The 15,237-nt window shown below is 44.9% G+C and overlaps 1 protein-coding gene and 1 long non-coding RNA gene across 4 annotated transcripts in view; one reads left to right on the top strand and one right to left on the bottom strand.

Moving 5' to 3' along the window:
* Positions 1-15,237, top strand: part of LOC148130344 (uncharacterized) — a 469,114-nt gene that overhangs the window by 232,139 nt on the left and 221,738 nt on the right. The window lies entirely within an intron of this gene.
* FCHSD2 (FCH and double SH3 domains 2) overlaps positions 1-15,237 on the bottom strand; it is a 179,300-nt gene that overhangs the window by 10,634 nt on the left and 153,429 nt on the right. For all 3 annotated transcript variants that reach the window (XM_087965948.1, XM_087965949.1, XM_087965950.1), the window contains 2 exons: positions 11,506-11,667; positions 3,392-3,517 (listed from right to left, as the gene is read on the bottom strand). In XM_087965948.1, coding sequence (XP_087822074.1) covers positions 3,392-3,517; positions 11,506-11,667 — 288 coding nt within the window. The remainder of the gene's footprint in view (positions 1-3,391; positions 3,518-11,505; positions 11,668-15,237) is intronic.

Here is a 15,237-nt window from a genome sequence, read left to right as displayed (position 1 = left end):
TATCTATCTATCTATCTATCTATCTATCTATCTATCTATCTATCTATCTGTCTGTCTGTCTGTCTGCCTGCCTGCTGCCTGCCTGCCTGCCTGCCTGCCTATCTATCTATCTATCTATCTATCTATCTATCTATCTATCTATCTATCTATCTATCTATCTATCTATCTATCTATCTATCTATCTATCTATCTATCTATCTATCTATCTATCTATCTATCTATCTCTCTCTCTCTCTCTCTCTCTCTCTATCTCTCTATCCATCCACCCTTCCAATTTGTATCCCCCCATTGGGTGAATGATTGATATGAAGGAAATCAGAATGAAGGAGGATGCAACTCCCCCAAAAAAAAAACCAGAAAAAGAAAAAAAAGAGGAAGGGCGAAGCAGCTGCCAGAGAGTTGGGGGAAGACTAAAAACGCTGCGGTTGGATGGAGTCAACGTGATCCTTGAAATGAAAATAAAAGAGAAGTTTGTGGCTTTCACAGGCAACAGGGCCGTGTGGTCAAAAGCGAGGACAGTTTTCGAGGAAAGGAAGGACGGGGAAGAAGAAGAAGAGGAAGTAGTATCGGTATTAGTAGCACTAGTAGTAGTGATTTGGGGGTCACCGAAGGCGATGAGCGAGGATCAAATTGCAAAACCAACAGGAAAGAGTGAGAAAATTGGGGAGTTAATGACTTGGAGAATGAATGAGATCCTCGAAAGGGAAGAGGTGAGAAGTTTAAAAGGGCAAAAAAAGGCAACCTCTGGGTGGAAGCGGTGAACCGAGGGAGCCATCTTAGAAACGTGGGAAGAGATATAATGAAAGGAGGGAGGTCTTGGGCCTACATTTCCCTTGCCTTTTCTCCTCTCCCAGCTTCGATTTCTTTTCTTGACAACACCCTTCTCTTTTTCTGCACCCAGCTTAACCCTCCCCACCCCCCCAAAAAAAACGGTAGCAGAATTTTGGTCTTCAGGTTACTACCCAAGTAAATTAGCAAATATATTGTAGAACAGCCTGGTTTACACACAACTTAATAATGGTTAGGTTAGGTTTTCTCTCACATGGTCAGCCTCAAACGATGCGAGCAGATATTATTTGCCTTTGAAACTGGATGTGGCCAAAGATGGCATTTTCACATGAACAATTTTGCATGATTCCAAGATCCTGTTACTAATCATGAAGAGTATATAGGCAGTTCTACTTCCAGGTTGCTTCTCTCCTTGATGACTTTCTACCTGTTGCTTCTTGTCCTGCCTCTTCAGGGGCTTTGGAGAATAAATTGAACTCCCTCTTCTTTGGGGCAGTCCCTCAGATATTGGAAGGCTGCTATCCTGTCACTCCTAGTCCTTCTTTTCATGAAATCGTTGTTGTTCGTTGTGAAGTTGTGTCTGGCCCATCGCGAGTCCACATGGACAATGTTCCTCCAGGCCTTCCTGGATTATCTAACTGGGAGATATACTACCAGGCTGCGGCCTTAACGTGGATGAAAGAATGGATACTGCTGAGGAATAAAAGGTTATTGACGTTGGAAGGACATGGTTTGCAAATGGGCTGGCATGCGTTTTTGTGGGACAGGAAAGGTAAAACACATGAGTGCTTTCGAAAGGCATCTGGTCAGGGATGCATTGTTAACGTATATGGGAAAAAAATAGGGAACAGCATTATATGAAGGTACCAGTCCAGTTATCAACAATGGAAGCACTTGTATACCCAAATGTTTGTAAAATGGGAAGTGTTACTAGATATAAATATATTTTAAATGAAAAGGGTGAGCTGTCCTCTACCATCTTCTGGAGTCCATTTAAGCTCACGCCGATGGCTTCAGGGACTCCAGCCAGCCCCCTCCTTCTCTGCCGTCCCCTTCTTCTTTTATTGCCCTCCATCGTTCCCAGCATTCGGCTCTTCTCCAGCGAGTCCTTCCTTCCTTCCTTCTCATGAGGTGCCCAAAGTCTTTGAGATTCATCTTCAGGATCTGGCCTCCTAAAGAGCAGTCAAGGTTGGTCTCCTCTAGGACTGACCGGTTGGATGGCCTTGCGGTCCAAGGGACTCGCAGGAGTCTCCTCCTCCAGCACCAGCGTTCAAAGGCCTCCATTCTTCGGCACTCAGCCTTCCTTGTGGTCCCACTTTCGCAGCCATGCATTGCAACTGGGAAAACCAGAGCCTTGACTCTACGTCCTTTGGTTGGCAGGGGGATGTCTCTGCTTTTTCAGTGTGCTGTCTAGATTTGCCACAGCTTTCCTCCCCAGGAGGAAGCATCTTTGGATTGGATCTTGGCTGCAGTCCCCATCTGCAGTGGAGCCCAGGAAAATAAAATCTGTCCCTCCCTCCATTTCTTCCCCATCTATTTGCCAGGAATTGAGAGGGCCGGATGCCATGATCTTAGTTTTCTTAACGAAGAAAATTGGGTATGCCTAATTTAATTCATTAAATTAGGCATACCCAATTCCTGCAACCGTTCTTCGTATATTTTTGTCTCCCAGGCCTTTTAATCATCTTAGTTTCTCTTCTCTGCATTTTCCAAAGTCTCAACATCTTTTTTTTTTTTAATCACGGTGATCAAAACTGGATGCAGCGTTCCAACTGTGATCTTACCAAGGCATTATAAAAGGGTATAAACACTTAACATGGTCTTGATACTATCCCTCTTCTTTCTGAATTTTGTTCTATTGCAACGTACACAAAATAATGAGGGAAGAAAAAGGCTCTGCCTGGGCCATTTGGCTCCGAATTCTCTTAAATGGGTTTCTTGCATGCCCTTTATCAGCGCCCGGGTTTATATGTCTGTGGAGATTCTCAGTCATCCAGGTCAGGTGCTTTTTCAAAAGACTTTTGTTTTTTTTTCATGAAGGCATTTTGCTTCTCATCCAAGAAGCTTCTTCGGTTCTGACTGAACGGCGAAGGATGGAAGGATTTATATTCCTTGCAGTTATTTGGCCGTTTGCACTCTTTCCGAGAGTTGTTGAGGCCACTTGGACTTGAAATTCATGTTTTGGATAGAGAGGACTGCTGGTTTGAAAGAGGGGTCAAAAAGAGGACATCTATATGTCCAAATTAAACAGCCCACCTCTCAACCGAGGGGAGAAGGATACAACATCACCTATCTCCAATCTACAACACAGTCCTTTCAGCAGTTCCAGCCATTTGCACCACTCAGGTGAGGAAATAGATAGACCTCCAGGTGGCCTCAACGACCCTCTAAAAGAATGCAAATGACCAGCTGTCTGCAAGGAGTACCAATCCTTCCATTTCCCCACCATCCAGTCAGAGCTGAAGAAGCTTCTTGGATGAGAAGCAAAACGTCTTCAAAGAAACACAAAGGAAGTCCAGTTGCCTTGGGGGAGAAAAAAAAGCACCTTTGGGCCAGTTTGATATGAAGGTCTGTCCCCTGCCAAGAGGCCAAACACACCTACCTTGTACGAATAAACAACCTTGCAGGTCAATGGGTAATTTCGGAGGGTGCCCGAAGGACTGGAGTTGCTGTCTTCAAAAGCATCCATGCCGTCTTCGCCCTCTTCCCTTTCTAGGTCAACATTCAGCTAACAGAGAAAAACAGGAAAGAGATTGTAAGCATGCCTTGTGTGTCCAATCGCACCTGGCCAATAAAAGAATTCTATTCCATTCCATTCCATTGTATATTCCCCTCCTCTCCTCCTATTCTTTCTGACAGTGAGAACAATCCACCCATGGAACAGAAGTTGCCCTAGGAAGTTGAGGGAGCTTCATCCCTGGAGACCTTCAAGAAGAGATTGGACTCCCATTTATCAGAAATGGTGTAGGATCTCCTGCTTGGGCGGGGGGTTGGACTAGATGACCTATAAGGTCCTTTCCAACTCTGATTATCTGTTACCTGTTATTCTATATTCTATTCTGTTCTATATTCTATTCTATTCATTCCATATTCTATTCTGTTCTATTCTATTCTATATTCTATTCTATATTGCTCTTCTCTCCTTCTATTCTATTCTATATTCTATTCTATTCCATTTTCTATTCTGTTCCGTTCTATTTTATATTCTATTCTATTCTATTCTCTCCTGCTCTATTCTCTTCTCTCCTATTCTATTCTATTCCTATTCTATTCTATTCTATTCCATTTTCTATTCTATTCTATTCTATTCTATTCTATTCTCTCCTGCTCTATTCTCTCCTATTCTCTTCTCTTCTCTCCTATTCTCTTCTCTCCTATTCTATTCCTATTCTATTCTATATTCTATTCTATTCCATTTTCTATTCTATTCTATTCTATTCTATTCTATTCTATTCTATTCTATTCTATTCTATTCTATTCTATTCTATTCTCTATTCTATTCTATTCTATTCTATTCTCTATTCTATTCTCTATTCTATTCTATTCTGTTCTATTCTATTCTATTCCATTCTATTCTATTCGACAGAAAAACAGGGAGTAGCGTGTTTTACCTTATTATCTGTTTTATTTTTACAATAATAATCACTTCTTACCCATTAATTAAGATGCCCGTCACGTTTAATCCAATTGACTAAATTTCAGTAGTCAGGCTGCGCCCGCAGGTTACAAACAGAAACCACGGGCTTGGCGTTCAAATTTGGCGCACGTCTTGCCTTTTTTTTTTTTTTAAAGGCACTGCAATAAATATTGGCCCAGAGGCAAACAAACGAGGGATTTCCACTTCGTTTTTATTCTTTCTTGATTCCAAAAAAAAAAAAAAGAAAAAAGAAAAAAAGAGTGGAAACATTCCCAGGGGCCCCCAGGCACGGCGCCCATTGTGCCCCTGTGGATCAGTCATTGTAGCCATGGAGAATGGATTTCGGCACAAGCGCCAAAGCCTTCGCCTTCTTCCTGAAAAGACCGGCGCTGCCGCTTTTGCCAAAAGGTGAACATCCCCTCGTGGATGCCAAAGCCCTGGCAAGGAGAACACAGCCTGGCAGCTGCCCCTTTTCTTTCGGGCGTTTCAATCCATCCTTGTTTTCTCCTTCGAAATAGCCAAGGGTAAATCCTCCCTGCTACGATCCGAGGCCGGCTTCCGTTTTTTTCAGGGACTTTTTCTTTTTTCTTTTTGTTTAAGAGAAAGGTTTGAGGGAGGGGCTTTAATGGCCTGCTTCTGTGAGAAAGCCCCTCGCTCTGCCCGCTGGCTGTGCCCTGCATCCCACCCCACACGCTCTACCTGTCGACCCCACCCTGGGGGATGCTACTTCCGTTCGGAAATCAAGAGCTCTGTGAAACGGGAGGCCGAAATGCAAGAATGGACTTCTGCGGGTTGGGGAAGGGGGCAGGAATTAGACACGATCGCATCTTCGGAAGACGTGGGCTCATCTAGACCACCCCAGGCACCGATCAGCCTGCTTGTCCGTCTATCCCTTCGCTTCTCGGTCACCTCTTTCCTGTCTATTTCTCTCTCTCTCTGATTGACTGATTGATCCATCCATCCATCCATCTTCTATCTTCATTTCCATCTGTCTGTCTGTCTGTCTATCTATCTATCTATCTATCTATCTATCTATCTATCTATCTATCTATCTATCTATCTATCTAATCTCTATATCTATCTATCTATCTATCTATCTATCTATCTATCTATCTATCTATCTATCTATCTATCTATCTATCTAATCTCTATATCTAATCTCTATATCTATCTATCTATCTATCTATCTATCTATCTATCTATCTATCTATCTAATCTCTATATCTATCTATCTATCTATCTATCTATCTATCATCTATCTATCTATCTATCTATCATCTATCTATCGAATCTCTATATCTATCTATCTATCTATCTATCTATCTATCTGTCTGTCTGTCTGTCTGTCTGTCTGTCTGTCTGTCTGTCTGTCTATCTATCTATCTATCTATCTATCTATCTATCTATCTATCTATCTATCATCTATCTATCTAACTCTATCTATCTATCTATCTATCTATCTATCTATCTATCTATCTATCTATCTATCTATCTATCTATCTATCTCTATCTATCTATCTATCTATCTATCTATCTATCTATCTATCTATCTATCTATCTATCTATCTATCTATCTATCTATCTATCTATCTATCTATCTATCTATCTATATATCTATCTATCTATCTATCTATCTATCTATCTATCTATCTATCTATCTATCTATCTATCTATCTATCTATCTATCTATCTATCTATCTCTCTCTCTCTCTCTCTCTAATCCACCCACCTTCCAATTTGTATCCCCCATTGAGTGAATAATTGATACGAAGGAAATGAGAATGAATGAGGATCTTATATCATCTATTTTATAATCTATCTCTATCATATATCATCATCTCAATCTATCTATCATATATCATCATCTCAATCTATCTATATCTATTTATTCTATCATCCTCTCAATCATCTATCTATCTGTGTCTGTCTATATCTATCTATCATCATAATCATCTCTCTCAATCACATCTCTCTGTTGAATCTATCTATCTATCTATCTATCTATCTATCTATCTATCTATCTATCTATCTATCTATCTATCTATCTATCTATCTATCTAATCTAACTTCTATCTATCTATCTATCTATCTATCTATCTATCTATCTATCTATCTATCTATCTATCTATCTATCTATCTATCTATCTATCTTCCTATAATCTATCTCTGTCTCTCCATCCATCTACCTATTCATCCACTCAGTAGCCAGCCAGCCATTTCTCTACCATCTCTCTCTCTATTCTGCTTATCTATTTTCTCTCTGATCTCCCATCCTTCCTTTTCTTCCTTTCCTTTTTCCCTTCCTCCTTCCCTTCCCTTCTTCCTTTCCCTTTCTTCCCATCACTTTATTATCTCTCTCTCCTTTCCCTTCCTCCTTCCCTTCCCTTCCTTCACATCCCATCCCTTTATTTCTCTCTCTCTCTCTCTCTCTCTCTCTCTCTCTCTCTCTCTCTCTCTCTCTCTCTCTCTCTCTCTCTCGTCTGTCTGTCTGTCAATCATCAAAACTGCCTATTCCTATCACAGGCTGAAGTCCAGGCAGACATGCGTGAATAGGGAGAAGTTAGCAGGCAGCCGCTTCATGCTTATTCGTGGGCGTTATGAAATTCTAATGAATGCAGATTTTGAAGCATTTCTTGCCGGAGCGCATATAAGTGTCCGGCACTGTTCAGAAAGCACCCGAGTTGGACTTGACTCTTTTCATTTAATGGAACCCCAGCCGCTTGCCTGTGTGAGTTGCAAACCAGACAGGTGAGCCTTAATTCGCGTGAATTATCTCTCGTTTCTTAAAAGGAGCTTTGCTCTCCGATGCACAGATCTTCCTGTTGTGCCTGAGTTGCTAAGAACCAACACAACGTGTGCCTTGTGAGCAAGGATCCCTGGAGTTTGCCCTAAGAGATCTTCCAATCCAGAGGATCACGGGTCGATCTGTTGGGCTACGGGGGTCAGCCCCCCCCCGCCCCCCGCCCAAGCTGGTTATTTTTCATAAAACCCAAAGCAGCCCACCAAGATAAATATGGCTACGTCGAGTGATTTGATGAGGTTTCTTCACCCAAAACCCGCTTTTAGCAGCCGTTCGATGCAAACAGTCCAGGGCAGCTTCCCATTTCATTTCCAGCCAGGAGATGTATTGCAAAAAACATACAGGAGGTCCTCGACTTACGACCACAAACTGAGCCCAGAATGTTTTTCTGCTAAGCGAGACAGCGGTTCAGTGAGCTCCGCCCCCATTTTGCAACCTTTCTTGCCCCCGTTGTTAAGTGAATCACCACTGGAGTTCAGTTATCAACGCAGTCGTTAAGTGAATCTGGTTTTCCCCCATCGATTTTGTTTGTCTGAAGGCCACAAAAGGGGATCACGTGACCCCCAGGACACAGCGGTTGTCGTAAACGTGAGTCAGTTGAACAAGCGGCTGAATATTGATCACGTGACTTTGGGGAGTCTGCAACGGTTGTGTGGAAAAAACGGTCCTGAGTCCCCTTTTTCCAGTGCTGCTGTAACTTTGAATAGTCACTAAGAGAACTGTTCTAAGTCGAGGACTTCCTGTATCCATATATGTATAAAAACGAAAGACCCCTCACGCATCATCACAAAATCTCCAGAACCGTAAAGCCTACAAACTTGAAATTCGGCCCGTAGGTTCCTCTTGGCTTCTAGGGGCTCACTAAGAAAGGATTTTTCCAAATGACCATCAGAGCATTTAGAATATTTTCTATATTATTATTATTACTATTATTACTATTATTACTATTATTATTACTATTATCATTACTATTATTATTACTATTATTATTACTATTATTATTACTATTATTATTACTATTATTATTACTATTATTATTATTATTATTATTACCATCATCATCATCATCATCACACTCTGATGCTAAGGAGTTCTACTCCCCCTCCCCACCTGAAAAGAAATCTCTTCCAAATGCAAAACACAAGCAGCTTTTAGTAGAGAACAGTTGAGCTAAGCCGCGCCCAGGCTCCTTGCTGTCTCCTCCTCGCTCACACAGCAAATACTCTTTCAGTTTCCAAAAAGCCCTCCACTCTCTCGCGCACTGACAGGACGCTAGCCAGATGAATAGCGATGGATGCTGGTAAGCAGAGGCATAATTTCCCCCCCCCCTTGTTTTCCTCCCCAAAAACTAAGCCCCGACCACATAGTGTCGCAGCGAAGCTACTTTTAACATAAAACAGGGCAACACATTTAGGATAGCCAAGAAAAGAGAAGGGAACAGGAGCAGAGCAAACGTAGACGAGAATATAAAAGCGAAGAAACAGGGTTTTGTTTTTTTTCCTCTTGCAAAGTTGGGATTTTACTTTTTCAAAAAAAAAATTTTTTTCCTGTTTTTCTACAGCCTTCGACGTAAAAAGGTCGGCTTTCTTGGATATTATTTTATTTAAAAAAAATAACTAATAAGTTTTTTAAAAATAACTAAGAAAGCCAACCTTTTTACGTCGAAGGCTGTAGAAAAACGGGGAAGGGAGGTTTGTAATCCTCTCCCATCCCCTGAGCCTGCCAATTTCATTAGAAATTCAGGCCGAGGAGGAAAGTTGGGAAAAAGCCCAGCTTTTCGCAAAAAAGGAAACCGAGGCCGGGAGCCAAAAAGGAAGGAGGGGGACGGAAGGGGAGGAAGGCGTGGGTGTCGTTCTCTCCGCTGGCACCTTGGCACTAAAGGGCCCTGGAAGGCTCACACGCGCTTCCTCGGATTCTCAGCCCAAGGGATGCCACTCTCGGGCTTCTGGATTTCTTCTTCCTCCCCCCACCCGCATGGACACCGTGTCCTCCTGGGACGGAGGGAGGGAGCGTTCGCATTCAGGTCGTTGTCTGAACCGCTCGCACTCGGGTGTCGGTGGCCAAGGGATCCCGCCCCCTGAAACCTCACCAGATCGAAAAAGGCCACTTTTGATTGTAACTTCCGACAGAAGAGAATCTCTCTAGCTCAGGGTGGAACAGTGGGGTTCCTTGGTTGCTCTCTGGGCTCAGTTGGGGTTTGTTTGTTTTTGCAGACGTTTTAGATAACACCATCAGTGCTAGAAGGAAGTGAGGTTGGAGGAGGAGGAGGAGGAGGAAGGAGAAGAGGAGGGAGAGGAGGAAGAGCATGGGAAGAGGAGGAAAGGAGAGGAGGAGGAGGAAGGACTGTGGACGTGGAGGAGAGAGAAGGGGAGAGGAGGAGGAGGGGAAGGAGAGGGGAAGAGAGTCCTGGTCCTAGGAAAATCAGGTTGCTCTCTGAGCTTGGGGATTTTCTTGCAGACGTTTCATTACCCAACTAGGTAACATCATCAGTGGTAGAAGGAAGTGAGGTTGGAGGAGGAGGAGGAGGAAGGAGAAGAAGAGAGGAGGAGAGCATGAAAGGAGAGGAGGGGAGGAAGGAGGAGGGGAGGAGCATGGGAAGGAGGAAAGGAGAGGAGGAAGGGGACGGGTCTGGGCTCTCGAGCTTGGGATTTTCTTGCAGCGTTATACCAATGATCATCAGTGGTGAAGGAAGTGGGTTGGAGGAGGAGGAGGAGGAGGAGAAGAAGAGGGAGAGGGGGAGCAGGAAGGGGATGGGAAGGAACAGGAGTGGGAAGAGGAGGAAAAGGAGAAAAGAGGAGGAAAGGAGAGGAGGAAGGAGGACTGTGGGGTCCTTGGTTGCTCTCTGAGCTTGGGGATTTTCTTGCAGACGTTTCATTACCCAACTAGGTAACACCATCAGTGCTAGAAGGAAGTGGGGTTGGAGGAGGAGGAGGAGGAGGGAGAGAGGGGAGGAGGAGAGCATGGGAAGAGGAGGAAAGGAGAGGAGGAAGGAGGACTGTGGGGTCCTTGGTTGCTCTCTGAGCTTGGGGATTTTCTTGCAGACGTTTCATTACCCAACTAGGTAACATCATCAGTGGTAGAAGGAAGTGGGGTTGGAGGAGGAGGAGGAGGAGAGAGAGGAGAGGAGGAGGAGCATGGGAAGAGGAGGAAAAGGGAGAGGAGGAAGGAGGACTGTGGGGTCCTTGGTTGCTCTCTGAGCTTGGGGATTTTCTTGCAGACGTTTCATTACCCAACTAGGTAACATCATCAGTGGTAGAAGGAAGTGGGGTTGGAGGAGGAGGAGGAGGAAGGAGAAGAAGAGGGAGAGGAGGAAGAGCATGGGAAGAGGAGGAAAGGAGAGGAGGAGGAGGAAGGAGGACTGTGGGGTCCTTGGTTGCTCTCTGAGCTTGGGGATTTTCTTGCAGACGTTTCATTATCCAACTAGGTAACATCATCAGTGGTAGAAGGAAGTGAGGTTGGAGGAGGAGGAGGAAGGAGAAGAAGAGGGAGAGGAGGAAGAGCATGGGAAGAGGAGGAAAGGAGAGGAGGAAGGAAGACTGTGGGGTCCTTGGTTGCTCTCTGAGCTTGGGGATTTTCTTGCAGACGTTTCATTACCCAACCAGGTAACATCATCAGTGCTAGAAGGAAGTGAGGTTGGAGGAGGAGGAGGAGGAAGGGAAGAAGAGGGAGAGGAGCATGGGAAGAGGAGGAAAGGAGAGGAGGAGGAGGAAGGAGGACTGTGGGGTCCTTGGTTGCTCTCTGAGCTTGGGGATTTTCTTGCAGACGTTTCATTACCCAACTAGGTAACATCATCAGTGGTAGAAGGAAGTGGGGTTGGAGGAGGAGGAGGAGGAGGAGGAGGAGGAGGAGGAGAACTATGGAGTCCTTGTTGCTTTCTGAGCTAGGTTGTTTTCTTGGAGACATTTCATGACCCAACTAGGTAACATCATCAGTGCTAGGAGTGAATGGGTTTTGTGGTATGGAGGAAGAGGCCTAACTGCTGAGTGTCCAAAATATAGTCACATGACCATAGGGTGGTGGGGAGAAAGTGGGTTGTCCGTTTTTTGGAGTCCACTGTAATTTCAAACAGTCACTAAGTGAACGGTCATAAATCAAAGGCCATTAGTTCTGCCCAGAACCTTTTTTTTTTAAACAAAAAAACAAGGATTCAGCAGGAGATATAAGAGATGGTTTCTGAAAATACCATTTAAACCTGGTTGATAAAGGTTAGCCAGTAGGGACTAGGGAAACAGGCGCGTTGGAGACAGCGAAGGGGATGGGAAGCGATGCCAAATCTTACCAAGTGTGAAGAGCCGTTACTGGCCATGGCCGGGAGGTTGGCCCACCGCTCGTTCTCCAGTTCCTCCATCACTTGATTCATTGCACTTTTCAGCCAAGTGTCCACCGAAACGCCAATCTGCTTCAGGAGGTCGAGGCGAGCTTCGGCTTTCAACTTTATGATCTAAGGTGACAGAAAGAAAGAAAGAAAGAAAGAAAGAAAGAAAGAAAGAAAGAGAGAGAGAGAGAAGAGAAAGAAAGAAAGAAAGAAAGAAAGAAAGATAGATATATTTTCTGCATTTATGCTTAATTCAAGGCAGCAAATATACCTAATACTCCTCCTACTTTTCTTTACAACAACCCTGCGAGGTGGGTTAGGCTGTGAAAGTGGGACTGGCTCAAAACCACCCAGTTGGCTTTCATGCCTAAGGCAGGATTAGAACTCACCGTCTCCTGGCGATTGGCCCAAAGTCACCCAGCTGATGTCCATGCCTAAGGCAAAACTACAAATCATGAATTGCTGGTGATTGGCTCCAAACCACCCAGTCACTTTCTACCACTGTGTGGACCAACAATCAAGAAATAGACAATACCCCCATCTAGAACTACCAACTCAGACAAAAAACAAACAAAAACAAAACCATCAGCTTAATCAAGGAACCATCAAGAACAGTCCCACCTCGTATATAAACAGATAGCAAACCCCACTCCCTTCTAGCACTGATGATGTTACCTAGTTGGGTCATGAAATGTCTGCAAGAAAACAGCCAAGCTAAGAGAGCACCCAGGACCCTATGCAGTTGTTGTTGTCCTCCTCCTCCTCCTCACTTTCTCCTCCTCCTCCTTGCAAATCCCACCTTCTAGCACTGATGAGGTTATCTAGTTGGGCCATGAAATGTCTGCAAGCAAACAACCAAGATCAAAGAACACCAAGGACCCTACCCTCCTCCTCCTCTCCTTTCTAGTACTGATGATACCTAGTTGGGTCATGAAATGCCTGCAAGCTTCATATAGAGCACCAGGGACCCCACAGTTGTCTTCCTCCTCCTCCTCCTCCCTTTCTCTTCCTTCTCCTTCTCTCTGCAAATCCCCCTCCCTTCTAGACTGATGATGTGATCTAGTTGGGTCATGAAACGTCTGCAAGAAAACAGCCAAGCTCAGAGAGCAACAAGGACCCCCACAGTCCTCCTCTTCCTCCTCCTCCTCCTCTCTGCAAACCCCCACTCCCTTCTAGACTGATGATGTTACCTAGTTGGGTCATGAAACGTCTGCAAAAAAACAGCCAAGCTCAGAGAGAGCAACAAGGACCCCACAGTCCTCCTCCTCCTCCTTCAAACCCAATTCCCTTCTAGACTGATGATGTTACCTAGTTGGGTCATGAAACGTCTGCAAGAAAACAGCCAAGCTCAGAGAGCAACAAGGACCCCCACAGTCCTCCTCCTCCTCCTTGCAAACCCAATTCCCTTCTAGCACTGATGATGTTACCTAGTTGGGTCATGAAACGTCTGCAAAAAAACAACCCAACTCAGAGAGAGCACCCAGGACCCTCCCAGTTCAATCCTGGGCCACTAATATTCTCCTCCACAGGCGTCTGTATCTCAGATATCAGACCAAAAAATAAAAATAAAAATCTGTTGACCTGCGGAGAATGTGGGGGGGACGCCATCTGGGATGCCCAGGCAGGAGGAAGGGCTGCATCTCAAGAGGGCCAAGAGATGGCAACGTTTTAAGATACTTTGGTGGGGAGAAAAGAGGATTTGAAGGCTCCTCCTTAGCGATTCTCAGAGCCTGAATCTTTAAGCGATGAAAGTTTGTCGCTTTCGTTTGGCAAAGGTTTCTTGGCTTGCAACGAAGGAAGCTAGATCGATGCTCACAGACGGTTCAATCGAACGGATTTATTGCAAGAAAAAAAAAGGGGGGGGCTAAGGCTACATCATCTAGGAAACTGGACACTGGCCATCGATCAGCAAGTATGTTAAGAATAGCCGTCCTCGGGCCTTTGATCGTCTTTCTCGCTGCCTCTCGGTTTCTCCCTGCTTACAAGATTCAAAAGGAAGGTTTTATTTCTCCCCGCGTGGCAATATTTTGAGTTATTCTGGTTCCTTGGACTCAACAGGGCTCCACCAGAAGAACCAGCGATTCTCCTCACTTCACCCCATAAGGGCTTCTGTCCGATCAATATTTGGGTCAGGTGGCTGGCCGTGATCCCATGACATACTAAATCACTGATGTATGTCACGGATGAATGTTAAGGTCCTGGGGGTCTGTCTGAGCTGGCTTGTTTTCCCGAAGACGTTTCATGACCCGACTAGGTAACGTCATCAGTCCTACAAGGGAATTGGGTTTGCAAGGAGGAGGAAGAGGAGGGAGGGAGGAAGAGGAGGAGGAGAACTGTGGGGTCCTTGCTGCTCTCTGAGCTCGGTTTTTTGTTGCAGACATTTCATTACCCAACTAGGTAACATCATCAGCGCAAGAAGGGAATGAGGTTTGTGAGGAGGAGGAGGAGGAGGAGGAGGAGGAGGAGAGGAGGAGGAGGAAGGAGGAAGGAAGGAAGGAAGGAAGGAAGGAAGGAAGGAAGGAAGGAAGGAAGGAAGGAAGGAAGGAAGGAGAGGAAGGAGAGAGGACTGTGTGGCTGTTGGTGCTTTATGAGCTTGGTGGTTTTCTTGCAGACATTTCATGACCCAACTAGGTAACATCATCAGTACTAGAAGAGAGGAGGAGGGGTGTTGGATTTTATATATGAGAGTGACTTGGTGTAGGAGGGGGGGGGGGGGGGGGGGGGGGGGGGGGGGGGGGGGGGTTGGGGGTTGCTGTTCTTGGTCATTCCTTGTTTAGATGGTTGTTTATTATTTAACTGTTTGTCTGAGTTAGTAGTTCCTTGGTTGGGGTATGGCTTACTGTTTTAATTATTGGTCTGGTATTAATCTTGTTGTTACCATAATCTCTGCTTGGCTGGGTGTTGATTGCTAGCAAGGAGCTGCTGTGCTCATTTAGCTTTTGGACTGTCTCTTTTGAGTGGCAGGTAAATGTTGTTTACCTCTGTGTGCTTGTTGATGGCAGATCTGTCTGAATGCCAGGCTTCTAGGATAAACGAGTTGCTTTGGAGGTGACACAAGGTCGTTGCTGGATGATCAGACATTCAGACAGGAGCTGGACCACCACACAGTTCCCACCACCCCCAAGTCTGGGTTGCCAGTCAAAGATTTTACCAATAATGGTATCAAGAAAAACCAACCTTAACTTTTTTTTTTTTTTTTTGACCAAGGCTGCTTCTGTTCCGGAATCACGTCAGGCTGAGATGCAAAAACGGCTCTGAAAATTTTGCCTCACATTTTCTAGGGGAAACTGTCATGCTAAAAGTTAGCCCTGGAACCAAAGACCAAAGATGCCACCCAGCACATATTTTATGCAGGAACCGAGAGAACCGCCCTACGCAAACTAGGTGACTTTTAGATCCAGGGGGAATGTGCGGGAGATCCCGGGAGCAGAGGTCAGAGGAAGTTTTCCTGGGAAAGAGTCCAGACATGACTTTAGCCCCCCCAGCTAATTTTTTGCAATATTGCTTATCGCTGAAAGCATCAGATGCGTGACTTGAGATTGCCTGTGGTTGGCGGTTCCCGTGGGGCACACTTTTTTTCCACGGAGGGCAGAAGAAATAGTTAAAACAAATAATCGGCGGAACAACTGGCCTCCAGGCGCTGTCAGTGCTCCAACGTTGTGAGTTTTTAAGAAGAGAATGGATAATCATTGGTCT

Source organism: Notechis scutatus, chromosome 5 (genome assembly GCF_049901735.1).
Source record: "Notechis scutatus isolate UNSWTSFEM ecotype Mainland chromosome 5, rNotScu1.2, whole genome shotgun sequence".
In the NCBI taxonomy this organism is placed as follows: Eukaryota; Metazoa; Chordata; class Lepidosauria; order Squamata; family Elapidae; genus Notechis; species Notechis scutatus.
This window is presented reverse-complemented; position numbering and strand designations above follow the sequence as displayed.